This window comes from Arachis ipaensis, chromosome B10 (genome assembly GCF_059453495.1).
Source record: "Arachis ipaensis isolate K30076 ecotype BB chromosome B10, ASM5945349v1, whole genome shotgun sequence".
Lineage (NCBI taxonomy): Eukaryota > Viridiplantae > Streptophyta > Magnoliopsida > Fabales > Fabaceae > Arachis > Arachis ipaensis.
The window spans coordinates 114,204,722-114,207,448 of NC_142435.1; the positions used below are offsets into that span (position 1 = coordinate 114,204,722).

The window sequence follows — 2,727 nt, forward strand, 5'->3', positions numbered from 1 at the left end:
TGGTTTCATTTCTATGATTGCGAAAAACTGGAAACTCAAGTACACATGTATTCACGCAAAATTAATAGCTAATAATTCTCATCCCTCAGCCTCACTTTCCAGCTTGCCAAAACAATAGATTGCGACAAGAACTATGAGCCAGTAAACATCTCCTATGGCACAAGATAATAAGGAAAATCTAAAAAAGAAAGAGAAACGTTCATATATCTTAATCGGCAACGGTGGAAAAACCTATCCCGACGAAGAAGAGCTGTTACCGGAAGCTGATGACCACGCCGCCGGCAACTGCGTAGTGGAACCGAACGCAGAAGACGAAGACAAGAACGGCGGCGAAGCTTGCGTTGACGACGGAGAAGAATGTCGAAGATGAGAAGCCACACTTGACGCCATAACCGTCATAGTGGAATCCATGGTGGGGAAATTCCCATACAAACCCGCGGAAGAAGAAGAACCATGCAAAGTAGTGCTAATAAGAGGCTCACTGTGAACAATGGCCTCAGTGGAAGTTGGAATAGCCACGAGCGAAGAAGTAGTGATTTGCGGTGGCGCGTGGCGGAGGAGCGTGACATTTTCGGGGAAGTTGAGTTTGGCCTTGTTGCCCCGGAAACGGAGGGCGGCTTGGTCGTAGGCTCTGGCGGCAGCCTCGGCAGTGTCGAAGGTGCCTAACCAGACTCTGGCGGCTTTGAATGGGTCTCTGATCTCGGCTGCCCACTTGCCCCATGGCCTCTGCCTGACGCCTCTGTATTTCCTTCTTGGCTCTTCCTCTCTCACGTTCTCTTCTCTTGCTCTGTATTCATACACTGCCCTTCCCCTGTTTCCTCCTCCCATCTCTCCACTCCCACTTCCACTTTCTCTTGAACATTCTCTATTCATTGCTGCATAATATACACAATCCAACATTAGTAACACTTTTCTTATAATATTTGTCTTTTGTTACCACTTCATTTTAGAATTGTAAACTATAATGTCAATAATATGTTTTTGTTAAGAGAGTTTTTCTTTTATTGTAAAGTAACTAATTTTGTAACCTTAAAAACCATATGACTAATATGATCCTATAAAGTAAAGATAGATGGTATAATTTAATTATTATTTATTTATTTTTCAAGTTTATCCTTAAAAGGTTAATTTTGTATACATGTTAAATAGATAAGTTAGTATTTATTTAAGGCATGTTAAATGAAGTGTCTAAAAATAAGAATATAAGATATCAAACTTAAATGTAAAACTAATATTTCTTGTTATTGTTGTATTTAATCTATGATTTAGAGGGGAAAATGAGATATGCGGTGCTTACTTGTAGTAGGGGATGAAGAAGCTACACCATGTGATGAAGAGAAGTGGTCAACAAAGGATATATCATCTTGCTGCCTAGTTCTCTTGATAGAAGAAGAGCCACTTCCAACAACATAATTAGAAAATGTTGAAGAACCATAAGCCATGTTACTTGTTGGAAGTGAATAATCGTCATCTGCACCGGTTGGAACTTCACCAGAGACAACATGGGTCAAAGCCGAAACCATGGCAGACATCTCCTCCTCCCTATTCAAACCCGGGAATATCATATGCATTGATGATGACAATGTAGAATTGTTGTTGTTTATCCTCTCATCAAGTTCCAATTCCCTCTTCTCAACAACCTTGTTTCCTTTCTCTTGAGGATTCGCCACCTTTTCAATACACATTCAATGCAATCCAATAATAATAATAATAGCTTAATTAGCTTGTTCTATAATAGTAAGCAACTAAATAAATACATAAGTATCAAATTCCAACAACCCCATGAAATTGTCTTCCTTATATATATATGTAAGAGAATGATGGAAAGGTTCAAATTGGTTTCACAGCCGCCATTGAAGAGTCAGTCGGTGTTAATTAAGAGTATGAGAACTTCTACAAGAAGTAATTTCAAATGAGATAAATTCCATATTTAAATAAATATAGAAAAAGCAAAAATTCCTTTTTATCCTCCAATTTTATCTTAATTATTAATATTCCCTATACGTGATGGGGCAATTGGCGTAGTGTGAACACAGAACGTTGCCGGCGCTAGCCTCCATATATGGTTTGTGTTGTGTGTGGAGAGAACCATATTGCCGGTGGGCTAGTCGGTGGTGCCAGAGAAATGGAGAAGCAAGTTGGGACCGACATCAATACCAAATTAAATAATATAACAATGCACATTGGAACATGTTTTTATTGTAATATCTATGCTAAAATAACGAAATGTTTCTACTTATACGTGCACAATACAGGTCCTTTCTCTTTTGGCTTTGGCCAATGGCCAAGTTTATCAGATAGGTGGTTTTAACTAGTACTAGTAGGAATCAATTATTACTTTGATTAACCCTATTAAATTGTCTCTCTTTCTTTATTTGGTTTTGACGCGGACATCTTGAATTGAAAGATTCTATCTTAATAATCCAACATTAATAAATTAAACCCGATTTCGATAATATATATAATAATATTTTTTGGATTTGGATCCTCTAAAGTTTGAATTTTACTTTAGAGAGTAAAGTGTGATCTTCTACTTTTGAATAGTTTCTCTTTCATATTTATTATTGGTCCCACCTATGAAATTAATAGTGAGAGATCATACTTTACTCTCTAAAGTGAAATTCAAACTTTAGAAGATTTAAATCCATATTTTTTATATTTTAGTCGCATCTTTGTAGCAGGACTTTTTAGAAAATGTTATTAAATAATTAAAAATATTATTTTAAT

At 36.7% G+C, this 2,727-nt stretch overlaps 1 protein-coding gene across 1 annotated transcript; it reads right to left on the minus strand.

The window, feature by feature from the left end:
- Window positions 1–1,749, minus strand: LOC107621817 (ethylene-responsive transcription factor ABR1). Its single transcript, XM_016323808.3, has 2 exons — window positions 1,298–1,749; window positions 1–875 (listed from the first exon to the last, which is right to left on the minus strand). Exons 1-2 carry the CDS (start codon window positions 1,683–1,685, stop codon window positions 232–234), a joined length of 1,032 nt encoding a protein of 343 aa, XP_016179294.1. The 5' UTR covers window positions 1,686–1,749; the 3' UTR covers window positions 1–231.
- Window positions 1,750–2,727: the final 978 nt, after the last annotated feature.

What these genes read in the sequence shown, in the direction of transcription:
- LOC107621817 (XM_016323808.3), bottom strand. Translation starts at nt 1,685, where the DNA reads ATGTGTATTGAAAAGGTGGCGAATCCTCAAGAGAAAGGAAACAAGGTT. An exon ending in TTCTTCATCCCCTACTACAA is followed by an intron (nt 876 to 1,297) that starts GTAAGCACCGCA and finishes TATATTATGCAG; the next exon opens with CAATGAATAGAGAATGTTCA.